This window comes from Neopelma chrysocephalum, unplaced genomic scaffold (assembly GCF_003984885.1).
Source record: "Neopelma chrysocephalum unplaced genomic scaffold, ASM398488v2 Primary Assembly neopelma1_75, whole genome shotgun sequence".
NCBI classification, from domain to species: domain Eukaryota; kingdom Metazoa; phylum Chordata; class Aves; order Passeriformes; family Pipridae; genus Neopelma; species Neopelma chrysocephalum.
In genome coordinates this window covers 5,297,644-5,319,081 of record NW_020897736.1, presented here as the reverse complement: position 1 = coordinate 5,319,081, position 21,438 = coordinate 5,297,644, and the positions used below count along the sequence as shown (strand labels likewise).

The 21,438-nt window shown below is 39.3% G+C and overlaps 2 protein-coding genes and 1 long non-coding RNA gene across 3 annotated transcripts; all 3 read left to right on the top strand.

The window, feature by feature from the left end:
• Positions 1-6: 6 nt before the first annotated feature.
• Positions 7-13,093, top strand: BTBD1 (BTB domain containing 1). Its single transcript, XM_027688378.1, has 8 exons — positions 7-329; positions 5,290-5,446; positions 5,688-5,793; positions 7,156-7,353; positions 7,618-7,810; positions 8,354-8,441; positions 10,961-11,107; positions 11,982-13,093. The coding sequence occupies exons 1-8, from the start codon at positions 109-111 to the stop codon at positions 12,138-12,140; spliced, it is 1,269 nt and encodes a 422-aa protein (XP_027544179.1). The 5' UTR covers positions 7-108; the 3' UTR covers positions 12,141-13,093.
• Positions 13,094-13,366: 273 nt separating this feature from the next.
• CUNH15orf40 (chromosome unknown C15orf40 homolog) lies at positions 13,367-16,302 on the top strand. The gene is made up of 4 exons (XM_027688382.1): positions 13,367-13,453; positions 13,528-13,654; positions 14,519-14,646; positions 15,456-16,302. Exons 1-4 carry the CDS (start codon positions 13,382-13,384, stop codon positions 15,546-15,548), a joined length of 420 nt encoding a protein of 139 aa, XP_027544183.1. The 5' UTR covers positions 13,367-13,381; the 3' UTR covers positions 15,549-16,302.
• Positions 16,303-18,555: 2,253 nt separating this feature from the next.
• Positions 18,556-20,567, top strand: LOC113970032. The gene is made up of 2 exons (XR_003535032.1): positions 18,556-19,431; positions 20,233-20,567. It is a non-coding gene; the product is annotated as an uncharacterized LOC113970032 (long non-coding RNA).
• The last annotated feature ends 871 nt before the right edge of the window (positions 20,568-21,438 follow it).

Sequence of the window (21,438 nt, the reverse complement as noted above, 5' to 3'; positions counted from 1 at the left end):
GCCGCTGCCGCCGAGGCCGGCGCGGTGCTGCAGCGGGAGCCGCTCTACAACTGGCAGGCCACCAAGGGCTCGCTGCGGGAGCGCTTCGCCTTCCTCTTCTCCAACGAGATGCTCAGCGACGTGCACTTCGTGGTGGGCAAGGGCAGCGCCCGCGGCGGCGGCGGGGCGGCGCCCCCCGGGCCCGGCCAGCAGCGCATCCCCGCCCACCGGTTCGTGCTGGCGGCCGGGAGCGCCGTGTTCGACGCGATGTTCAACGGCGGCATGGCCACCACCTCGGCCGAGATCGAGCTGCCCGACGTGGAGCCCGCCGCCTTCCTGGCGCTGCTCAGGTCAGCGGGGGCGGGCGGGCACCGAGGGCGCTCCGGGCCGGCTCTGCCCGGCGGCCCCGCTCGGCCGCTGGTGTCATTTCCTCGCTCCGCGGCCTCTCCCGGATCCTGTTCCCGTCCTTTTCCCGGTGCCCGTCCGTGGAGGGAGATGCTGGGAAGGCGCGGAAGCACCTTGTGGGCTGGCACGCAAGGTCACACCGCCCCACCAAAACCAACACGTTTTGGTTCCTTCTTGCTCTTCTTCCTTTTCCCAAGAGAAGCGCCCTAATTGTATGGCAGCTGGCTGTGCATTTAGGGAAACGCTTGGTGGGTGTCTGGCTGGGCTTTTGCGTTCCGCGTTTTGGTTTTTAAAGTAAAATGGTGGGAATTAGTGGATCCCCTTGATGTTGCAACTATCCATCCATCTTCTAATAATAGCTAAGAAAGGACAGAGGCTGCTGTAACAAGCTTTTAATTTCATTTGATACTTATTTGAAATCTTACTCATCTTATTGTTCACTTTTCTTTGTCTGTGATGGCAATATATTGTTATATCTTTTAACCATAGTAACACCTATTGTAATCATACTTATTTCAGTTACTCCTCGGTGGAGAGGGAACATGCAGCAGAAGGCAGTAACTAGCTGATTTTTAGCCACAAACTACCCAAGTGTGAGACCGTGAGTGCAGTGATGGCAAAAAGTATGTAAAATGGGTTAGTGATTTCTAATTTGGGCAGAGTAGGATCTGCTACTTCTCATGCTCACAAAGCTGATGAGTTTATTTACCATTTCTTTTCACTCAGTGTAGTGGTAAATAAAATTTATGGTGTTCATAGAATTACTGATAGTTTCTTTGTACCTTAGGCTGTGGCATGGTAGTGTGACTAAACTGCTTAACCTGAAGGTTTTTATCAAAGAAACCACTCTTCTAGGCAAAACCTCTATAAAATGTATTAAACAATTCTCTGTAATAAGCATCTGGGAAATAAGTAATATTATTGCCTGGAAATAAATATGTAGTGTCTCAAAACTTTCTGTAATGGGAAAACCTCCAAAGTCTTGGCAACTTTCCTTTTGTTTTGAGGCCTAGCAGATAAGAACAGTGAGAAGAAGAGTCACCTAGTCCTTTTGGTAATTGTGACACGGGAGTTGAAGCAACTGATTTAAATAAAACCCAACAAACCCCCTTGCTGCAGCAGTGTCTCTCTTGCCATTAGCAAATGAACTGTATTTTGTGGATTTTTAGCAAAGAGTGAGTGACGAGGTGGAGAGTTTGTGCAGAAGAGTGAGAGGTAGTGGGAAGTGTCTTTCAAGCGAGTTGGTTTGAAAGGTTAAAAGTAAATGACACAAAATGTCATGAAAAGCACACATAGCCTTTATATATATGTAGAAAAAAATGCTGGACAGTGAAAAGTGAATATAATGAGAGTAGTTTATCTGGATATAAATAGAAACACAGAAACAGGAGATTTCTAAGTAAAGATAAGAAGGATGGTATTTAAAAACTGTAGAAGTGAATGAAGAGGTGTTGTTAGAAGCAAACAAAAGCCATCTTGTGTTGGTAGAGCTGCTGGTATGTGGTGGCCAGGGGACTTACGTCAGTAAACTGATTATGCTTGTATCTGATGAACTGTTGAAACATGTCAGGTTTGGTGTCTGTGACAGCTCTTTAGGACATTCTTCCAAGTTATGTATAGTTTTTGAGCTTATAGCAAAATAAATACCCATTGCAATACCTTGTTAAAAACATTCCTAAGGAGAACTTTAATACACACCAGGACTGGACTTCTTCCATGCTCCTAAACACTGTTTCTGAAGTGTACCAACTATAAGACAACCTGAATTTTTTTTCCCTGGTGTTGACTGAAAGAGGCAATATTGATACCTTGTACTGTTGGCCTGTCATATCTCTCATTAGTAAATTTGTCAGATAATGATGGTTACCTTTTATAGGACATTTCTATAATGTTTGCAAAGAGCAATTTGAGGTGTATTGGCTAGAAATTAAGTCAGGATCTTTGAAGACACATAGCAAATGAACAGCAGGTAAAGGAAGCATTTAAATAAGTCAAAACTTCTTAGGGATAATTTACTAATTATTTGATGTTCCACAGCTCACTTCTATTTTATTTACTCATGTAGTTTGTTAGGTCCTGTCTGTAGCTGATGTGTTTCATAAAGGTCTACTGACAAATGCTACTTGTAAATTAAAGGAAAATATTTTTTTAATGGAAAAACTTCAGTAGTTTGACAGCTAAATCCTTAGGAGCTGAAATAGTATCAAAGTCATAAAGTTTGAATCTGTTTCCCAATGAAACAGCTTTTTTTTTTATGTTTCTAACTACAAATTGAATAGCAATGATCAAGAAAATTAAAGTTGTCTCAGTAGGATTCTGCTTTAGGGTTTCATTTTGTTGTTTTTAATAAGATTATTTTAAAATTTCATTCACATTTTACAGTAAGTTAATTTGTCCTTTGATCACAGTATAAAGGAAAGTGACGACATGGCACAAATTAGCACTCTGTCTTCTAAACGTCTTTGTAGAGGAGTTTGGCAATCAGTAAACAGAGGGGTAATCATGACTAACTGGAAAAAAAGATTCCTGTGTGCTTTTATAATGGTGAAAACATTTCAGCTGTTGGGAGGATGTTTAGACTAGGGGAGAAGGAAGTGCTAAACTGAGAGTAAAGAAAAATAGCATTAAATGTATGAGAGGCTGTGAAGGGAATGATTTGGTTGTCACTTGAAAAAATTGTTTGTTCTGGTTACTGGTCACTAAAAACATTCTTTCACTCTGCAGATACAAACATACACCTCCCCATCCCTCCATCCTGGATGACAATAAGATTAGTATCTAAAGAGCAGGTTGTTTCTGTGAGTCTCTGGAAGGGAAGGAGAGGAGAGAAGAAGGGAAGGGGGAAGGATAAGTGAGCTTGGGTCCCACTGAGTCAAGTGGAGGAGGAACAGTGGTATAAACACAAAGGTGTGCTAGTCCAGGCGTGCCACAAATGGGAGAGTTAGCACAGAGACAGAGCTCTTGGCACACATGAGCAGGGGGATTTTGAGAGGGAAGACACACCTAGAACTGCACCCTGATTCTTTGCAAGGTATAGCAGAAAGTGAAACATAAGCCAGAAAAGCTCCTCTGATGTGTCACTTCTTTGGCTTCAGATTGGACTCACTTAAGAAATAAAATCAAAATCATGTTCTCCAACCAAATTGGGATATTTTTTTAATTAGATAAAAGTTATACTGTAGGTTGCATGGCAGTATTGGTTTGTTGTTTTGTTTGGTTGTTTTTTGGTTGGTTGGTTGGTTTTAGAGATGGTTAATATTCTACTCTTATGTGCTTTAGACTCCAAGTTCCTATAAAGTCATACAAGGAAGCTTAGGGCACTTTAAACTGATTTTTTAGAATCTTAAATCCAAAATCTAAATGCACTGTTCTAGTGTTTTAATGCACAACTTGTCAATTTGGTATGCAAATCTGTACCTATGAGATCTCAGTTTCTTAGAAGTAAATTTGTCAGCAATTAAGACTAGCAAGTCAGCCCATCATTTTCATCAACACGTAATAACTAGTTCGTAGCTTTCATAATTCAATTGTACAGGAACTGTGTGAAACTTTTGCTTAAAAAAAAGTTAGCATTTAATTAAATTCTTTTTTTCTAAAAACTGTTTGATGTAAATCCAGTTTAAAAAGTTAATCTAGAGCATCATTCACATCTCCAAAGTGATGTGCAAGCTGGCTGTTTAAGTAGATTGGAGTATTGTAATGGTGGATATGTACCTGTATTGTGGCAGCAACTACCAAGAATTAGAGTTTTCTTGGAATATAAGAAATATAAACAGTAAAGAACTTCAGTTTCAACTTTAATTCTAGGTTTTAATTATCTAGATCTCTCCGTGTTGCAAGCAAGTTTAACGAGTCTTCCACAAGTTTCTGTTGTTGAATACAAACTGCTTATTGTTACATTTAAAAACCCTTCTAAACACACCTTCTGTCTCTGTGTGCCTTTCATTTCTGGGAGGTTCTGAACAACAAATACTAAGAAATACAAAAGAAAGGCTTGGTCTTCGTTCTGGAATTCCTGAATTCGCAAATGTGCTCTGCTTTATTATGTTTAATCACCTATGTGTTGGGGACAAATGTATTTTTGTAAATCACAGACTATTCTTGATTGTTATCTGAAAAGCTGATGAAATACTGCTAAAATGATCTTTAAATGTCACCTGTAGGAAAAGTTATTTTTAAAAAGTCATATTTTCCATACAGAACCTAAAAATAAATCTTATCTTGTCTAGTCTCAAGTAACAACTGCTCAGGAAACAACATTTTTTTTCCTGATATTGGTGGAGACTTCTATCTTTTGGTTGGCAGCTTATGCTAAAATCATAACCAATCCTCTAGCCTCAAGCAGTGGAGACAAGCCAGAGAGTTTTGCTGTGGCAGGAATAGAAGAGTCAAGGTCATCTGCTCTGCTCTCCTCTGAACATGACAGAGTGGTAACTTCAATATAGGATGTTCTCACAGTATAAGCCCTTGACACTATTCCCCTCACGGAGGGAAACCAGTGTGCACTGTCAGTAAATTAGGTTCAGTAATACAACCATAGAGGGTTGTGCATTGATATTTAGAAATACAGCTCTTTCTGATGAATTGAGAGAGCTGCATTTGTGTGTTAAGTAATTCTGCAGCTCAGCTGTTGTTTACAGTTGGGTAGCTATGTATAACTAGTACAGCCAGATCAGTCTTAGGGAGTAATACATATTTAAAACAAATGTATGGCATTGGGTTAACGTAATATTCTTCCTTCAACCCTTAAACTTACCTTTTTTATTTGTAAAAACGCCACATGGCCGACTGTTGCGTGTTCTCAGTGCAGCTCTTTGGCCTGTTTTGTAAATGCAAAGAGACTTGTGTTTGACAGTCCTTCTCAAGACACATTTTTATGATCTGTATTTGTGTATTGATTTGTAGGTTTCTTTATTCAGATGAAGTTCAAATTGGTCCAGAAACAGTCATGACTACTTTATACACTGCTAAAAAGTATGCGGTCCCAGCGCTGGAAGCACACTGTGTGGATTTTCTAACAAAGCATCTCCGAGCAGACAATGCCTTTATGCTGCTTACTCAAGTAGGTAAATTTAAGCTTAGTTTTGATTTACTAGGAAAATCAGTTTTTGGAGGGAAATGACTAATTCTCCTTAAGTATGTACTCTTAGAGAATTTAAGTGTTCTTTAAGGTATAAACATGAAGAGTACTTAGACAAATCCAGCTGTTTTAATTTAGGTCTATACTAGAGTAAAAATGCTTGATTTTTAAGATGAATGCTTTGTCAACTTTATGTTTAAAATGTATTTCTTTACTGTTTTAGGCTCGTTTGTTTGATGAACCTCAGCTTGCTAGTCTGTGTCTTGACACAATAGACAAAAGTACTATGGATGCCATAAGTGCAGAAGGCTTTACTGACATCGATATAGGTAAGCATGAAATTACAGCACCCCAGTTCCTTCCCCCATCTCAATGTGCAGGGTCCAAGCACCTCTTCCCTTCTTGGCTATCCACCCCTGCAGTGCTTTCCTTTGAGCTTCACTCCTGAGCAGGGTTCCACTGCACTGGATATCCATTTGATTAGTGTTGGTGTCTCAGGGCTCCCACTGTGGTAACACCACACTTTTCATTAAAGACAAAGCTTTTACTTGCTGAGTGTTGTGCCTCATCCTTGAGGGATCCACACCTGCATTTACTTCTCTATTCAGAGTTGTACAGATTAGTTACAATCTGCTTTAAAAAATAAATAATAAACTGCTGATTTCTATGTTTAATGTTCTATGAAAAGCTAGCAGTTGTTAAATTTGCTTACTTAATTTCATTGCTACTATATGTGTCTTAAGATTTTACTCCAACTCAGCTACATTGTGGGAAAAATTCAGACTGAAGGAAGGTGTTCCAGCTGTTTAAAGAAATTGTAAAATCATTGTTAACTCATATTCAGTAAAATCTGTGCTTAAACTGTGAGTGTTCATCTCTACTCTTGATAATTCTCAATCTGTTTTGACTTTCTAATATGATATTTTGTATGACTGCAAACATGCCCTGCTTAAATTCAGGCAGACAAACATTCCCAAAGACAGATATGAAAACACTTTTTTTTTTTGGACTTGTGTTCCACGATAACTTGTGCATACATGTTATTCATAAAAGGCCAGAATGAGTAATAAACACAGGAGAAGTTGCTTCTGTAAAACACGTGAGAGTACCTTGCCTCAGATGCTGTGTTCACGTTCAAGCATTGTGGGTGGCAAATACATCAATGCTTAAGATCACTTTCATATATCTTTAAACTGGTTTTGTGTGCACTGCTTCTTGTGTCCATGGTTGATCCAGATGGGCAGGTGGCTGCACAGATGAGAATATGACAGTGTCATCGTGAATAACTTGATTTGTGAGTAGTATGCATTCACTGCTTGGTCACTTCCAGTTTTGATCTTGCCCTAGCAATGGAAATTCTTCAGAATATTGGTTATCACTACATAGATTATAGAGAGTTACACTCTTAGGAATCAAGAAGATAGTTCATATGCTGTCTTCATAGCAGGAAAATTAATTTTTAGTTTGAAGTCTATACGTCATTGAGAGATTTCTTTTTCCGTAAGATAAATGATGTATAATATATATACATATAATGTATGATAATAAGACAAAGATAGTTATCTTTGTCTTATTGTGAATGTTCTTAATGTGTACTTAGTATTTTAAGGTTACATAATGTGTAGCACTTTATAGCTACACATTGGTTTGGATGAACACTGATCTAAATCTGCTAACTTTTTATTCTTTAGACACGTTATGTGCAGTTCTAGAGAGGGATACCCTTAGTATTCGGGAAAGTCGGCTCTTTGGAGCTGTTGTTCGCTGGGCAGAAGCAGAATGTCAAAGACAACAATTGCCTCCAACATTCGGGAACAAACAAAAAGTCCTTGGAAGAGCTCTTTCCTTAATCCGTTTTCCATTAATGACTATTGAAGAGTTTGCAGCAGGTGAGTTTTGGAGTTCTTTGTCTTACTGTTAGACCGTATCTCTGTGCTGTTCACCTGTGTTTAGATGCTTAACACTTGAGTCTGTTATTAATATTATACTAATAAGAGTTGTGATGCACAAATGAAAGCAAAACATTCTGCAGATTACACTCTGGCCGTTGGAAAATACTGTTGTTGTCTTCAGTTTGTGGACATGTGTGGTTTAAATACAACAGTTGGAGTAATCCTTCAAATCATCTTAGAATTTTTTTCTTTTTTCCACAGGCCCTGCTCAATCTGGAATCTTGTCAGATCGGGAAGTAGTAAATCTCTTTCTTCATTTTACTGTCAATCCTAAACCTAAAGTAGATTATATTGACCGACCAAGATGTTGCCTTAGAGGAAAAGAATGCAGCATTAACAGGTTCCAGCAGGTGGAGAGTCGCTGGGGCTACAGTGGAACAAGTGATCGGATTAGGTACGACTTTTGAGACTATTTGAAGGAGGGACAGAGAAGTGTGGGAAGAAAGGGAACAAATCACTCAACTTTAACTTTTTGGCATAAGATACAGTGGCAAACATGCAGGTTCTGTTGTACATTTGATCTTTTTCTCTTTTTTAAATAACAGGCTGTTGCACACATGAAATACAAAAGGCAAAGAATGAGGTTCGGGAGGATTGGGTGCCTTCTAGAATGACTGGGTGTTGTCTGTATATTCCTTTCTGAAATACCAAGTCTTGATCTGTTTTTATTTTGGAGATATTGAAAAGAATCTGGTTATGTTTTGTTTAGTGATGCTGAATATCTTGGAGGATTAGCAAAGCTTTAACCTATAAAGCTGACAAAGCATTTCTCTTAGCATTGAAATCTATATAAAAAGTGTTATAGAAAAAAATGCAATGCCCTTCTCAGTTTACTTCACTGCTCTTCAGTGAGAGATTTTTTTCCTGCTTGACTGGGAGTAAGGTAACACATCCACCAGAGCTGTATAAATTCCTTTCTTGGCTTGTGTCTTACAAGGTTCACAGTTAACAGAAGAATTTCCATAGTGGGATTTGGATTATATGGATCTATTCATGGACCCACAGACTATCAAGTTAATATACAGGTACAGTATATAATGTTCAAATAGGCTTGTGCAGGAACTACAGTTCCTAAAGGTTTGGTCTATATTTGGATGGGAGCAATTGATAGGCCAGGAATCTAAGCTGTATTTTGTCCTCAACAGTGGGCGTAAGTGGATGATTAGGCAACAATAAGAACAGTATGAAACTCTTCTCCCTTTCTGCTGTGTTCTCCTGTCCTACAATCATTTTCAGTACAGGTGTTTCCCAACACCCAGCTTTTTCCCCATTTTCTCAAGCCTTTCCTAATAGGAGATATATGTACTGATACTGTACTTGGGCATGTGATGTCCTTCAGTAGTCTGCATGCTTCTTATAATGACTTGATTTTCCTAATTGCTACTTTTTAGTTTCTTTTGAACAGGCTTCCTCGTTTTTGTCTTTTTGAAATTTAGCACAGCTGTGGAGGATTTGCTTTTGTTGTTCACATGGGAGTGTTGACTAAGAATATTATGGACACTGTTACATAGTGTTTCCATTATGAAATTTTGAATCTGATCCTGCTCATCGCTCAGTACCAAATCAAGGGTTGTGTTTCTTCCTACTGAGCAATTGGTTAGCAAGCTCAGGGAAAGGCCAGTGATAGGATCTAAAAATGTCACCCCTGCTTTGTCCTGGGGTGACCCTTGCCTGCTCTGAGTGGGTAATTGAAGGCACCACTAAAATTGTATTTCCTTCTCTTGTAGCCTGTTTGATCTCTTTTAGCACATCGTGGTCAGGATTGTCTTCTAGTAGTGTTGATAGAGCACCGTATTTTCCTTTTTAAATGTGGGATTTCAGTCCTTTTGAATTCTTTTTCTTGTCGAGGTTAGTTTTGGTTCTAAGCTTTCTAACGAGGTATTAGCATTCCATGACTGGCACCATTTTACCCTGTGGTGTATATTTCATAACCTGGTACTATCATGTCACATTGATTTATGAGGTGCATGGGAAATCTTGTGAAAGAAATAGTCTGTGACTTCTTTTAGACACAGAAATTCTGTTGTCCCTACCTGATTTCATAGACTTCCAGCATGGTCTGGAACTGCTGTTTCAGGTCATTTCTGAGCATTCTGTTTAAATGACAGTTTGTCTTCTGTTTCCTATTTTATGATTATTATTATCTGACTATTTTGTACTTAAGGATACAGATTTTGTGTCTGTCTCTTAAGAAAAAAAATGTTGTGCCTTTCCTCTTATGATGTTTCAAATAGAGTGTTTCTGGAATGAGGTTTTGAAGGAACTTGCCTTTTCCACATTCCTAAATTTAAAAGCTCACTTGCAAATTTCTTGAAGTACCATCAGTTTGGTTTTCTTAAACTATACATCCATGTAAATGAGTAGTATAGTGCCACTGGGTTGGATCTTTAGAACAAAAGAGTTGGTTCTGAGAATCTATCAGCTATACTGTGTATATTTGGGGATTTTTACTTCATGTTATCTCTTCTTTTTTAACCTCTCTGCTGAATTTCTGTTAGCAGATGCAAGCATTTAGTGTGTTCCCTCAGGATGTTTGCTGGATTTATTTAATCTGAAAAGAATTTAGTTTTTTTTCAAGGCAAACCAATGTATATTTAGTGGGAATGATCAGAAGATTCACTTGAAAAAGATCCTCTGATCCAAACTGAAAGGCTAGATATACCCTTATGGTTCAGATTAAGACCATCCATCTTATATGGGTTCTCTTTATCCTGCAATTAATCTGAAACTTCCTTTTCCCAATCTTTTCAGACATGTATTTAAGTTCTGTGCCTCTACCTTTCTTCTTGGATCTGCATCAGTACTAGCAAAGCTTTAGAGAGTTAAACATTTAAAACTTGTCTTAAACGGGTGATAATGTATATTGCAAATAAATCTTTTATATGAAAAGGGCTTAGGACTTCAGCATTATAATTGTTAATATTTCCATTGATTGTGGCTGGGAAAAAAAATAGAGCATATTTTGCCTAGAATAGGGCTTCATCTCACGTAATACTAAAAAATATATGGCAATTTTATAATGAAATACTAAAACTGATAGGATTCTTCTTGGTGCAGTAATCATGAGAAGTGTTCTACTCTAAAGCTCTGATATCCAACTCCTGTCAGAAGTGTTGGGCAGCATGGATCAGTCTGTCAATCCAAAATAAGAAGTGAAGTATCTGCTTATTACTACGTTCAGCTACGTTGTAGCTGGTCATTCCTATTCGCCACTAAAATTGAAGGCACAATAAATATTATGTAGTCTGAGTGTAGTTTTTAGGCTGAGTCTAGATTAGAAATAAATTGTATGAACCATAGCAGGACAAGTTCTTGTTTTCTTTTATAAATGTATTGACTGCTGACATTATCTGTAAAAACTTTTCTAAATCAGCCACAGCCAGCAAATGCACTTCTCTCACGTGGGCTGTGTAGGTGTGTAAAGATCAGCAATTAAACTGGGTGGAGTAGGCAAGTGTTTGCTTGTCATCTTCTCATATGCATACAATGAGAATCTTTCTCATGCTTGTAACCCTAAGAATACTGTTTTCATGTTTTTGCACAGATAATTGATTATGAGAAGAATCAGACGCTAGGACAGAACGATACTGGGTTTAGCTGTGATGGAACAGCCAGTACCTTCAGAGTTATGTTCAAAGAGCCCATCGAGATTCTGCCCACGGTTTGCTACACAGCTTGTGCAACCTTAAAAGTAAGAATGTCTAACAGTAGAGAAGAAAGTGTTACTTTGATGCAAGAGTTGTTCTTTTATCAGTCTTCTGATGGGAAAGTGTCTTCTAGATCTTGATTTTAGTTTAGGGCTAAAGAAGGACGTAGTTAAACTCCACAGTAACTTGTAAGGCTGCTGTCTCTTCTGTGCTACAGCATGGACTTCGTAAGTGGATCCTTTGTGCCTTCTCACTTTGTGGCATGATGTAGGTGTTAGAATGAGTCCTAATGCAAGTTACTGGTTCTGTGTGGGAAAAAGCACTATCTAAACTATTTAATCTGGCAGCTGTCTATCAAAATTGAAGCTTGATTCGCTGATTGAAGTTTGATTCTTGACTGCTCTAGCTGGAGTCAAGAAAACGGAAAGTTTTTTCGTCACTTTTTAGATACTAGTGCTGAAACAATAGACAAGAATTACTTGTTCTGGGAAAGTCTCTCCTTGATATTGTGGACAAATGTATTTCTCAATTTTTTTTTAATATTTTTCTAAATATAATTCTCTATTACAGAAATCAAAATTGAGTGGATTGGGAAAAATACTGCTCATTAAAAGAAGCTGAGGCAGGGAACTAAGTGAGAATATAGACAACCTGTGTGATAAGGAGAAGTACTAGAAAGTATTCATTACTAGTTGGATAAAATCAACTGGTTTAAGTCTGCTGTCAGAGAAATGTTTTTTTGCTATTTAGACATACAGCACTTGTTCTTTTGTCTGTGATTTTGTATATAATTTATATGATGTGGATACAGAAATTTTACACTACTAAAATAATCTAACTCAGCAGTGTTTGAACCTTAGCAATTTATGGGTCTTGCCTACTTCCACTCAGTTGCTAATCTCTTGTGATATTTTTCAGGGTCCTGATTCCCACTATGGAACAAAAGGTTTGAAGAAAGTGATCCATGAATCTCCTACTGCTAGCAAAACATGCTTTGTCTTTTATAGTTCACCAGGTAACAACAACGGTACATCAATAGAAGATGGACAGATACCAGAAATAATATTTTATACTTAGTTTCATGTGATAATCTGGAATGTGTCAGTGTCTCAGTGGACTTCAACTCACTATTGGCAGCAGTTAAAAAATTCTCTGAAATTACATCAATGTGTGAAAACAAATCTATCTTGTTTGAGGGGTACCAGAAAAACTATTTTTTTTCTGCATCATTATTGGCAGAACGTAATTTAGCTTTTCCTCTTAACAAAATGTCAAGTGGAGAAAGTACTCTGTATATTGAAAAGTTTGTTTTATTTTGATTCATTGCTTTGTGTTTTCACCCCTTCATTTCTCTTGTAGTAAATTCATTTTTTGAACTGGAAAATCCTTACTTGTTATGAACAACTTGCGTACGTTTTCCCCAATCTGTCCTAAAAAGACTATAAAGCTGCTGTTGTAGTCCCATCTTGCACTTCCTTCCAAAATGACCTTGGAATGACCCTATGGACATGGATTGCTACTATATTTTTTTGAAGTACATCAACAAAGCTGGATTTATATTGCCATCACCTTGACTTTTTTGGACGAGCCATTGAGAATTAATGGACATTAGCACTGCAGAGAGCATCTGCAGCTGCACTGAAGAAACACTAAGTCAACTTCAGCAACAAACAGATCTTTCCAGAATCTCTCTTAATTCAGAAGGGCTGTTTTGGAATATAGAACTGGTTATGGAAATAGCCACTGCATATACATATGTGCCTATAAAAAATGTATAATGTGAAAATGAGAATACAAGACTTGTAATGATGTTATTTTATCATCGGATATTCTAGCACTAAAAAAAATTAGTATAAACCTAAGGATTACTTGTGTGCAACTAGTTTTACAGATTGCACACAATACTTTGATGCCATTGCTGTATGTATATAGTACTCAGTGTCTTGCAGTATGTACTGTGTAGTAATAGAATGTCTTCGTGTACCCTTCCCCAGATTATACTAAAGTAGTAATTTGAGAATGCAGGAGAATAATAAGAAAACTTCCTTCTTTTTTTCCTCTGTGTAAATGGGGAAGGTCACGCAGGTTTTGTGTCTCAAAAAGGCCGTGTGTAGAACAACGTCAAAGGGCTGTTCCCTGGAAGCACTGCGGTACCGCGGGGAAGGGAACTGGCAGCCGGGGCTGGGCTGGGCTGGGCCGGGCACGGATCCTTGTGGATCACACGGGTCCCGGTTACCCGGATCCCGCACACCCGGAGCGGCCGTGCCGGAGCGCGCAGGCTCCGCGGGGCGGGCCCAGCCGGAGCTGCCGGAAGGGCTATGCCGGCCCTCGCCGGGTTCCGCCGGGCTTTGGCGGCGCCGGTGCGGAGCGGCGGGGCCATGCCCGGGAAGGTGCGGGCGGGAAGGGGCAGGGGAAGGAGAAGGGGAAGGGGCGGGTGGTGACCGCGCCTGTTCCTCTGTTTCAGGGCAAAGGAGCCGCCAAGGGCCCCGCGGGCGCGGGCGGCGCGGCGGGACCGGTGGTGGCGGCGGGCGGCGGCTCCGTGAGGGTGGCGGTGCGCGCCAAGCCCGGCGCCCGCTGCAGCGCCGTCACAGGTGGGTCTGGGCCCCCCGCCGGGGGTCTGGGGTTTGCCGCCGTCCCATGAGATGGGCTTGGGGGGAACACGCAAAAGCCCACCAGGAAACTGAAGCGGGAAGTTCCGCGCTCCAGGGGTAGCTCGTTCGCGGACCCCGCGGGCAGCGCTGGGTGGCGCGGTGAGCACGGGGTAAATTCTGGTTTGTTTGTGTGTTTTGTTTTTTTTTTTTTTAATTAAAAGAGTAACAGCAAACGCACTTGATCGGCGCTTCAGTTTGGCATCTGTGGTTTAGTGTCCCGAGAGTCTGTGCGGGTTTATTAGTACCATGAAAGCTCTAATAAAGGTCTAATAAAGCGCATTCTCCCTTTACTGCCCGGGACTTGCCCGTGCGCACATTGGAACCGCTGTCACACGCTGTGTGTGTGACTGGCAGGGGCTGTAGCGGTGTCCGGGCTCGGGTGGCGACGCAGGGAAGTTACTGATAGCACGGCTCTCTGAGCAGACTGATTTAACACGCGTTTTTTGGCGGGATAACCTGCTTTTTGTTGTGTTACGTGATGCCCAGCAGGACAACACCTGCATCAGGATGGGCGACTGAGAGGAGCTCAGAACGGTGCCCCCATTGAGAGAAAACTTAATACTCATGGCTGCGCTGTGCTACCGTCTGAAGGACTGACTGCTTTTAGTGTCAGAAGTTTATCTTTGATTGTTCTGGCCAACGGTTTAAGGGAATTTATGAAGTGTGAAGATGTCATTCCCTGCTAATCTATACGTTTATTTGGTTTTGAATTAAAATGCCTTGGAAAGCATAAACACTCATTTTTAGGAAACAAAAGATGTTTTGAATATTTCACACGTAAAATGCTTAAAATATTTGTTGTAGATGTGACGGCTGAGGCAGTAGGTGTAGCTATTGCTGCACCCCCGTCGGAAGGGGAGGCAAATGCAGAGCTGTGTCGCTACCTCTCTAAGGTGCTAGAAGTGAAGAAGAGTGACGTTGTTTTAGAGAAGGTACTTCCTTTTCTTCGTTTCAGTTTTTCCTACTGCAGTTGAAATTCGGGATTTTGAAACTTACACATTTAGGCACAGGGAGCTGCTCTCCAAGTTCAGTCTGAAAGACACTTTAAAAAGGTTTTTAGTTGACTTAATGGCATGATTCATTGAGAACAAACCTAGCGTAGGAAGAATTGTTTCTGTGTTCTTCAAAGATTCTCTTGTTTTCATGTTAAATGCAGTTCACAAAATTTCTGCTTCAGAGAGAATCTGAATTTTATTAACAACTTTTCACTCTTTTTTAAGAAATAGCTTCTGTGAAAGTTATTAGAGTTAAAATTTTTTGGCTTTTAACTGTCAGCAAGAGCATATATAAGCACTTGGGTTACAGCTGGGCCACAGAAGTTTGTCTGTTTAGAATTTACATGTCTTGACTTTGGCAAGTGGAAACTTTGTTTTATTTATTGCACTGAATAAATAATTTCTTTTATTAATTCACTGTACTTAAAGACAGTCTTTCCAGCCACTTTCATTTATCGTTTATGAGCATAAGGGCACAATAAAAATAAAAACCACCATTTTTTATCTAGCAGTTTAATGTTGCAGTCGTGGAAGTCTTTTAATGGATAGTGGGTAAATGGCAATGTGATCAATGAATTGAGCACTGTGTTGCCAGAAGGTAGAGATGCAAAGATTTGAGTCTTGTTTTTCCTGAATCATGGGCAAACTGCTTCATTTGTTTATCAACATTTTATAAATATCACCCTTTTCCTACCTTCAAGGGTGGTTCTCTGAATGATGTTTTTTTGTGTGTTTGTCTAAACCAGGGTGGTAAATCACGTGACAAAGTGGTGAAGATTTCGATATCAATGACACCAGATGAGATTTTAGAAAAACTGAAAAAAGAAGCTTCCAGTTGACCTAAAACAAGAGCAGGAAATGGGACAATGCATCTTGGTAAATGGACTGATACTCTTTCTTACATAATGTAGTGCTGTTGAGAGTGTGGGTAATGACTACAGAAAAATATATTTTCCTCCCTTCCTCCTTTGTACATATAGCTCCTGTGTAGTTGAAGTTTTTGTGTAGGTTTCATTAGAAAAACTTGTCTTTATTGAGCCTCAGTATCCGCTTCTGTCACTACAGACTTTCTTCTGCTCTGGAGAGTTTCCTGTTGGTAAGATTTGTCTTCTTTCCTGGTCTCTAAACAAATGGTTTAGAAAACTTGTTTCTTAGTGAAACAAACTTTGGTTAACAAAGTGAAAGGCTTGGAGTGACAGGCTTCCATGTGAAAAGTGGTACAAAAGGATGAGTCTGGATGGTAAAGACCTTAGAAGAATGTCCTGTATGGTGTCTCAGGGCAGGTACTGTGTGCAGCTTTGCACTGTGGGCACTTAATGGGCATCTAAAATAAATGTATTTGAAGCCAATGCGCTGTTGTTGATCACACAGGCAAGCTAAAAGCAGAATCACCTGAACAACTGAAACAAACCTAGAAGTTTGCAGTATGAAAAACCAATGCAGAACCCAATAATGGCACACCTGGTGTCACTTTGCAATAGTCTGTAATTAGTTCTCTTAAAAGTAGAGATACAATAATATATATATGTATATTTGCCAATTGTATGTCAAGTATAATGACTTTTTAATAAAAGGAGGGAAAATATTATTAAACTTTGTTTTGTGTTTGTATTTTTAACAAAAAAAATTGTTTCCTGAAAGTCACTTATGTTGCTCTTAAATGTGGCTTTTTTAGAATCTTTTCTTGGTTTAAAAACAAGTAGTATTCCAACCCCTAGAGGACTGAGTGGAGTCATCTGTAGAGTGGAACAAGAAGCCTGAAACAAAATGTGCAACTATACTTCAGTCTCAGGGCTAGTGAGAAGAAGGCTGAACTTCTCTCTTTATCATGCTTCAGAGGTCAGAGTAAGATTTAACTGGTATTTCCTAACAATGTATGTGATATCACACGTGTCTCTGGTAGTTTTCTTTTTCATCTGCATCATTGCTGATGTCTGAAATTGTCCTGTCTTTATCCTGTGGTGGCAATATTAAAAAAATACATATAAATATAATGCCTAAAGTAAAAAATACAAACAATTTTTAAGGTTTGCTTAAGGTTTCTCCTGGAAAACAATGCTGTCAGTGCACAAGTTACAACTAAATTCCTTTACCAGCTGCATGCAGTGCAGACTTCATCGCTCATAATTTAGCTTTTCACAGACAAAAATCTTTTGCTTTAGGAAATTCTTTCTGCTTCCCGTTGTTCTAAGTATTGCAACAGTTGTTTTTGGAGTTAGAGATCTGGTGTTTGTCAAGATGACAGCTCCTTCAAGGTGACTTATTTTAGAGATGTAGTGAAAAATGTTATTTTCTTGTTTGGAGAACTGAGTTTAAATTCTGAATGTTGTTTGCTTAATGTTTTGCACCTGGGCTCCTTATTTTCTCGGGCATTTGGGCAGTCATACATTGCCTCAGTCGTCTTTCCTTACTCATCTTTTCTATCTGCTGATTTCCTTTTGCTGTTCCATCAGTTTTGCTTCACAGCTCTTTGTTGTTACACCCGCTCTTGTCCAGCAGAGGGGAACCGTGTCTTGGAGAAAAATTAAGGCAAAGCAAACCAAAACAAAGTGTTCCTGGTTTGTTGCTGTTGATTTTTTCTAATTTCCTACACTTAAAAAGCAGCAATAAAAAGACTGAGGAATTCTGTGTTTATTATATTTGGAGTTGGATGCTACAACAGCCGTTATACAGATTTCTTTGGAAGTTAATACCATGTGTTACATTACATGTACTGTTGAAATAATGTATTACACTTGCCCGTGGCTTTAGACACAGACTGAGGGAGGAGCTGGGTGGGCAGGTGCAGTCTCTGAAGTACCTTAGTCTTCAATTATGATTATCTACAGTAGCCAATTTAATCTTTCAGTTCCCTCTCTATATTGTCAACACGTTCTGCCTAGGCTTTGCTAACTTTTGCTTTGGAGACTTCACCTTTCCTAAACACCTTTAGCTGGAATTCTGCATCTGTGTTTCCTAATGAGTGAAAGCTTGAAAAGTAGTAGTGTGACAAATAAAGCCTTTACGTGCTGGGAACAGAGAATTTTTTTTAAATAAGAGTAACCAAAAGTATTTTAGAAGGGTAGTATAAATAACACTGGGGTGTTGCCATATATAATATCTGAGAACCTCTTCTATCAATGTGTTTCATGCAGTCTTCCAGTTATATCCCTAGTATCTTAACTGTGGATATATGTATCCTGTTGAAATGCCTGGGAGGCAGGAACTGCTGGTCCATTGTGTATCAATAGTGAGGTAGAGTTAAGAAACTTGTGTGAACAGGTCAATGCCAAATCTGTGATTCATGCCTCCTTCAAATCTTGCATTGAAATGCTAACCTGTCAACTGTCTCTTCATGAACACAGTGAAATGTCTTTCATTCTGTTGAGAAAATTGTGGTAGCAAATATCCCTTACTCCAGCAGAGTATGTTTTTAAGAGAGCAGAGCTTTGTGATATTGTAAGAAGCTTTGTCCAAGAATTTCAAAACACTTTTCAAACCCTGTCTCAAAATAAACTCTTATTCCTAGACCAATTTAAAAACATTGTGGTGCCAGTTGCTACCCTCTTTTTACTTCTTGGTCCCTGCTTTATCCATGTGCATTAAGCTGCATGATTACTCAACTACTTGAAATTCTACTATTGACTCAAGCACTGTCCTCTTTCCCTAATGCATGGTCTGACCAATTTCAGTAAAATCTATCTAATGGTGATTTAATGTCTTGCTGCTTGCAGACCTGGGCAGTCAGTGGATTTTTTAAAATATAATTAAGTTGTTTAACATTAGCAAAATAGAAGTTATCTGAATAAATTCTATGCCAGTCTTATGGCAGAAGGTTCTTAGTCTTTCATCCACTCAGTTACATTTATTTTCTAAAATCCAGCTTTGAAAGTATATGGCTTCACTACAGTACTTTAATATGCTAATTAAGGATATTTAATTATACCCTCTGAAACTGACCTCTTTGCTCTTTTACTTACAATCCAGTCCATTTATCATCTGCAGCACATTCCTATCCCTCCTTTTAGTCCCAAGTGTTTCTAAATCCCCATTTCTTCAGGTATCATCTGTCTAAATAATCCTGGATAATTGACAACTTTGTCAATAACTGGCAGCAGCAATTTAGCAGAAAGCACAGTTGTAATATCTTCCTTCTTTCAGCTTCCAGGAAGATAGATACACCTGATGTTCCTGCTCAGTACTTCACATCTCACTCTGTTTCCTGTCTCACTATGTTTATTTGCATGTGTAAAACTCGAACCAGTTGAGTTTAATTTCTTTTTCTTTTTCTTCAACCTGCTGTATTCTCCTCTTAATGTTTTTAGTCTTTATCTAGGGAGGATGATTCATTGCCATATTGACTATTATAAAAATAAGCTCCCCTGTCTCCTTTGGGCAACACAGTGCTTTACCCTCATGGAAAACCTGTCCTGGTTATTATTCTCTAGGAAGGGGCTGCACTTGGGGCAAGGTGCTGTTAATATAGCTGAGGGACAATAAACAGTCAAACAGCTGCTGAAGAAATTAAATACTTGCCTGAAAGGAGAAGTGTGATACTTCTCTAAGGTACTGGGAATTAATTTCTTCCTGGTCCTTTATAAGCTTTTCAAATAATTGTTACTGAGCCAGAAGAATATACTTTCATTTATAAATGCAGCATTTATTTGGTCCTGCATTGTTTCAAGAGCTGGGGAAGTTGGAGTGATGAAGTAGTCCACCATACCATCTTACTACAGCCTGAGGGTAAGTTTTTGAAATGTAGTTTAAATAACATTTTGAGTTTTCAAATCTGAAGCATGGCAGGTGGAAAGGAAAATATATTGAGTATCAATTTAGCAGTTGGTCAGTACAGAAACGTGCTGTAAAGAGAGCAGTTAACCATAGAACAACAGAGGGTCAAAGCCTCATGGCATGCTGCTCAGATAAAGCAGAATAACTTAAGAGAATAACTGGAGTTATTCTGTAATTCTGGCATGATTGTCAGTAAGTTGCCTTTTTTCTAGCACGTAGTAGGTGTGCAGTGCACATGGGAGGGGCTGCAGCATGCTGTTCCTTTGGCCAGGTTTTGTTGCTGTAGTGCTTTGCAAACCAGGATGCATTGAGGCATAATTTATAACAAATTTCAGAGCTCCCAATGCATTTTAGAACATACTTGGTGCCCAGCTGTCTGACAGGGGCATTGCTACGTTGAATTTTATAAAACAAGCTATTTCTATGGAACCATTTTTGTTTTTTTACCAGTGCTACTTTCCATAGCTTGTCTTAAAAAATCTACAAAGTTTTTTGCTTCTCTTCTGTTGTTCAGGTCTGTGGGGTTACATTTTATAGTGATATCAGCACACACCTTCCTGCCACATTTGGATCCTGGGTTCCTGTGCCCTTTTGCTGCCTCTCACGTTCAGTTCTGCTGCTGTTGTTTCAGGGAAGTGCCATGCAGCAGGACCAGGCTCCCTGGGGTTGTTTCTACTCTTTATTTGTCACATCAGCATTGGTGCTGACTCTTATCTCCTTAGATGCCACTGCATTTCTTTTTCTGTGTTTCAGGCCTGACAGCTCTTTGAGATGCATTCATTGTGCAAGGAGAGCAAAGACCTTGTGATACAATCTCTGCAATCAGAGGGCAAACCTGTCCCTTCCAGTGAGGCCCTGTAGCAGCTCTGTGTAGCCTCCTGGCATGTGCCCTTTAATGGAACGTCTCCTTTTGTCTTCAGTAAATCTGATAGCAATCAGGCAGCACATATGTGAGGTCATGTTCCTGCTATGAGGAAAGATTGCTGTTAGCTGCTGGGATACACTTCTGAACAGACAATTTTCTTCAGTTTCTTAACTGCCTTTTTACAATAGAAGTTCAAACTGTTACTAATAAACCTGATAGTTTATGGGTTTGGGGGAGATTTTTTCTTTTTGTTTGAAAAACTCGATTAAGCTCATCACTGGCTGAATATAAATGCTAATACATAGAGGGAACCAGCCAGCCAAATTGCACTTGGCTAATTTCACTTAATGAGAATGTCTGATTCTGCTCAGTCACTTTCTTGCTGAGTTCAGATTCAGCTGCTAAAGCAGACCCAGGAGCTTTTTGTTAAATATTTTTAAAAGATGGTCAGCTTATAATGATGTTTTCAAAGCGTGTGACTTCTGTTTGCTGTGATTGATGTCACATATCAGCTAGAATAAAATTTTTTCTTTATTTAATACCATGTCAGGCAATATTTCTGGCAAAAGATACATGTGAAAAGAGAACATCTGAAAACACTAATTTGACCATATCTGTTGTTAAATTGTGGATGCAAGGCAAGGCCCATCTTTCAGAAGCCAAATACCAGTGTATGTAAAAGCAGAGAGGGTGTAAGGTCTAATTAAAGACAACTTTCAGTAGTCTGAAAAGTATATGAATCCTAAATATGCAAAAATAAGTAATGGCAGTCTGTCAGAAGAGGTGTTGGTACAGTTACACACTTACAGACAAAAAGAATGTGTAATACCAGAGCTGGCCACAAGCCTTTCTGCCAGTTTAATGAGGTTGCCATTGCAAATCTGAATGTACTTTTTTTTCCTCTTGATTTTGCTGTAAGGGAGGCCTCCACAAGAAACAGAAGATTTTCTGTGCCACTCTTCATGTCACAAGGCTGTGAAGAAAAGTTCCACTAGAGCATGTTTTATGAAAAATGGTGTTTAACAACCTTTTCTATAGAAAACCTTTGGTTTCTGAGCTGTGTATAATTTCTGCTCACATCAGTCTTTTGGTCT

What these genes read in the sequence shown, in the direction of transcription:
- BTBD1 (XM_027688378.1), top strand. Translation starts at nt 109, where the DNA reads ATGCTCAGCGACGTGCACTTCGTGGTGGGCAAGGGCAGCGCCCGCGGC. An exon ending in GCCTTCCTGGCGCTGCTCAG is followed by an intron (nt 330 to 5,289) that starts GTCAGCGGGGGC and finishes ATTGATTTGTAG; the next exon opens with GTTTCTTTATTCAGATGAAG. An exon ending in CTTTACTGACATCGATATAG is followed by an intron (nt 5,794 to 7,155) that starts GTAAGCATGAAA and finishes TTTATTCTTTAG; the next exon opens with ACACGTTATGTGCAGTTCTA.
- CUNH15orf40 (XM_027688382.1), top strand. Translation starts at nt 13,382, where the DNA reads ATGCCGGCCCTCGCCGGGTTCCGCCGGGCTTTGGCGGCGCCGGTGCGG. An exon ending in GCGGGGCCATGCCCGGGAAG is followed by an intron (nt 13,454 to 13,527) that starts GTGCGGGCGGGA and finishes CCTCTGTTTCAG; the next exon opens with GGCAAAGGAGCCGCCAAGGG. An exon ending in GTGACGTTGTTTTAGAGAAG is followed by an intron (nt 14,647 to 15,455) that starts GTACTTCCTTTT and finishes TGTCTAAACCAG; the next exon opens with GGTGGTAAATCACGTGACAA.